Source organism: Manacus vitellinus, unplaced genomic scaffold, assembly GCF_001715985.3.
Source record: "Manacus vitellinus isolate BGI_N305 unplaced genomic scaffold, ASM171598v3 scaffold_47_pilon, whole genome shotgun sequence".
Lineage (NCBI taxonomy): Eukaryota > Metazoa > Chordata > Aves > Passeriformes > Pipridae > Manacus > Manacus vitellinus.
In genome coordinates this window covers 5,114,065-5,116,653 of record NW_021940585.1, presented here as the reverse complement: position 1 = coordinate 5,116,653, position 2,589 = coordinate 5,114,065, and the positions used below count along the sequence as shown (strand labels likewise).

The following is a 2,589-nucleotide window of genomic DNA, read 5'->3' as shown; positions in this document are numbered from 1 at the left end:
AGGCACCTCGCGGGGTCCCTGAGGTGACAGGGTGGGCTCGAGGTGATGGGGGACCCTGAAGTGATGGGGGGCCGTGGGGGCTCTGAGGTGATGGGGGGGAACCCCACAGGGTCTCTGAGGTGATGGGGACCTCAAAAGAGTAATTTTGTCCATCAATAAAGTAAAAAAGCCCCACAGTAACATGAGGCAGCAGATCCCAGAATGGAGACCAATAGGCTTTGCTGAGACATGAATGACTAAGTCCTCCTCATCCTCTCCCCCGTGGAAACCCACTGACGTCAGGGGGGTAATTGGAAGTAGAACGCGGCAGAGACTTCTCCAAAAATACAGGTTTATTGGGGTGGAATACAAGAAGACACCTTTATGTGGATATTAAAAAAAGAAGTAAAAAATTAAAAGCTCTGTTCCGCAGCTGTTTGCAGTCACAGAAGCTCTGCCCTTGCGTTTGGCTGGAATTTCTCCTTTTCCTGCAGTTTCCTGCTGATGGACACTGATTCCCTGCACGAAGCACTGCCCAAAGAACCACAGAACCACGGATCCAATCCGCAGAACCATGGATCTAATCCCAGACACGCTCCAAACCACGGAGAACAACCAGAAACACACACAGCACTGGAAAACTCTGCTTTGAACCAGGGGAAGGAGATGCAGAAGGAAAAAAACCCGTCCCATGCCGCGTTTCAGAGGGACTCCCGATCCTGCTGGGCAGGCAGCAAGGAGGATGTACTCCCAGGAGGAGCTCCAGGGAATCCTCTCACCTGATCCCAGCCACGGGCACCTGCTGCTGCTTGCGGATCTTGTTGAAGAGCTCCATGTACTGCACCATGGTGTCCCCGGGGCTGTACACGCTGTCGTGCTTGGCCCCGAACACCGACGGGATCCCGGGCGTGTGGCTGCCCATGAAGCTCTGCATGAACTCCATGAGCAGGTTCCAGCAGTCGTTGGCGATCACACAGGGGCAGTATTCCACCTGGGAACACAGCCCACAGCCCTGGAGCTGGCAGGAGGGGCAGTGCCCTGCTCCCTGCCTCGCTGCAGGGTGTGCTTTCCATGAAAACATCCCAGAATGTTTAGCATGTAACACGGAGGGGTAACCCCATCCAACCTAGCCTTGCCCCAGGGTTGGGGCATCCACAGCTTCTCTGGGCAACCCGTGCCAGGGCCTCTCCACCCTCCCAGCCAAGAATTCCTTCCCAATATCCCATCTAAGCCTGCCCTCTGTCAGTGTGAAGCCATTCCCCCTTGTCCTGCCCCTCCAGGACCTTGTAAAATAGCGTCTCTCCATCCTCCTTTTCAGCTCCCTTCAGCTCACTGGACAGCCACAATTCGGTCACCCCTAAACCCTCCTCCTCCGTCCTCCCTCATGGAATTTCCCTGCGTGTCCTTGTATTTCCCACCCTTCCCAGAGGCCCCTCACCTCCACGGATATGCCCCTGGCGCTGGGCCCCATGGTGACGGTGCCCAGTTTCACCAGGAAGTCGCAGTACTGGTAGCGGGTGCCGCGGCTCTCGATCTTGTTGGCCTTGGCGTTCTGGAAGAAGCCCTTGAGCTTCACCATGAGGGTGTCGAAGTTGGCGTCGGCCACGAGGCAGGGCCCGTTCTCGAAGAGGGCGAAGCAGCTCAGGGGGTACTCGGAGTTGTGCATCACGTACATCAGCTTCCCTGTCTGCCCTGCAACGACAGCCAGGGGATCCGGGCTGGGAAACCAGCACTCCTGTGCTTGTACCCGCCTGACAGCACCACCTGGTCCTCCCTGTGTCCCCCCTGGTGCTTTAACTCTGCATCCCCACACGGATGTTATGTTATCCAGCCATTCAGGGAATAGATGGGATTTCATTCTGAAGGTTTACTGGGAAAACTAAATGTTCTGGTGCCCCAGGACAACACCAGCACGACTCTGGAGTCTGGGGGGGATCAGCCAAGAGCACCCAGCCCCCCCATCCCTGGCTGGGCACCCCCTGCCCACGGGCACAGAGGGAGCCTGGGCTCAGCCTCTCCTCCATGGAGATGTACAAGTTCCAGCTGCAGAAAGAGTAGGAAAAAGCTGCTCTGGAAGCTCCAAACTGCTCTGTTCAGGAACACTGGCTGAGCAGAGCCTGGGGCTGCACGGGCTCAGGGCCACTGAGCCACCTCTGACTGTCACAGCAGGGTCTGGAAAGGACCTGGGAGTCCAGGGGGAAGGAAGGAGAAGGGAAAAGGGGAAAGGAAGGAAAAGGAACAGTGGAATCACAGAATCGTCAAAGTTGGAGGAGACCTTCAACATCTTCAAGTCCAACCACCAGCCCCACACTGCCACTGTAACCTCTAAACCATTGAACCACATCACCCAGCGAACACATCACCCAGTGCCTCTTAAACACCTCCAGGGAAGGCAGGGAAGGAGAAGGAAGGTAAGGAGAGAAGAGAAAGGACGAAAAGGAAGGGAAGGAAAAGGGGAAGAGGGAAAGGGAAATGGGGAAAAAACCCAAAAGCGGGGGAAGGAGGTGAGAAGCCCGGCGGAGCCCCCCGCGCCCCGCCGGGGCCGTGCCGGGGCTCACCCTGGGTGCCGATGGCCCCGGCCGTGTGGTAGGTCTCGCAGTCCACGCCGAA

The 2,589-nt window shown here is 57.1% G+C and overlaps 1 protein-coding gene across 2 annotated transcripts; it reads right to left on the bottom strand.

Moving 5' to 3' along the window:
* Positions 1 to 314: 314 nt before the first annotated feature.
* Positions 315 to 2,583, bottom strand: MED20 (mediator complex subunit 20). Of its 2 annotated transcripts, XM_018079652.2 has the most exons (4): positions 2,538 to 2,583; positions 1,418 to 1,671; positions 759 to 970; positions 315 to 622 (listed from the first exon to the last, which is right to left on the bottom strand). In XM_018079652.2, exons 2-4 carry the CDS (start codon positions 1,652 to 1,654, stop codon positions 373 to 375), a joined length of 699 nt encoding a protein of 232 aa, XP_017935141.1. In that variant the 5' UTR covers positions 1,655 to 1,671; positions 2,538 to 2,583; the 3' UTR covers positions 315 to 372. The 2 variants fall into 2 exon arrangements, with proteins under 2 accessions (XP_017935141.1, XP_008932605.2); XM_008934357.3 differs by having other exon boundaries at positions 504 to 970.
* Positions 2,584 to 2,589: the final 6 nt, after the last annotated feature.

Coding starts and splice junctions, on each gene's coding strand:
- MED20 (XM_018079652.2), bottom strand. CDS start 1,654: ATGTACGTGATGCACAACTCCGAGTACCCCCTGAGCTGCTTCGCCCTC. Junction 971..1,417: donor CCAGGGGCATATCCGTGGAG/GTGAGGGGCCTC, acceptor CTGTGTTCCCAG/GTGGAATACTGCCCCTGTGT. Junction 623..758: donor GTGCCCGTGGCTGGGATCAG/GTGAGAGGATTC, acceptor GGTTCAAAGCAG/AGTTTTCCAGTGCTGTGTGT.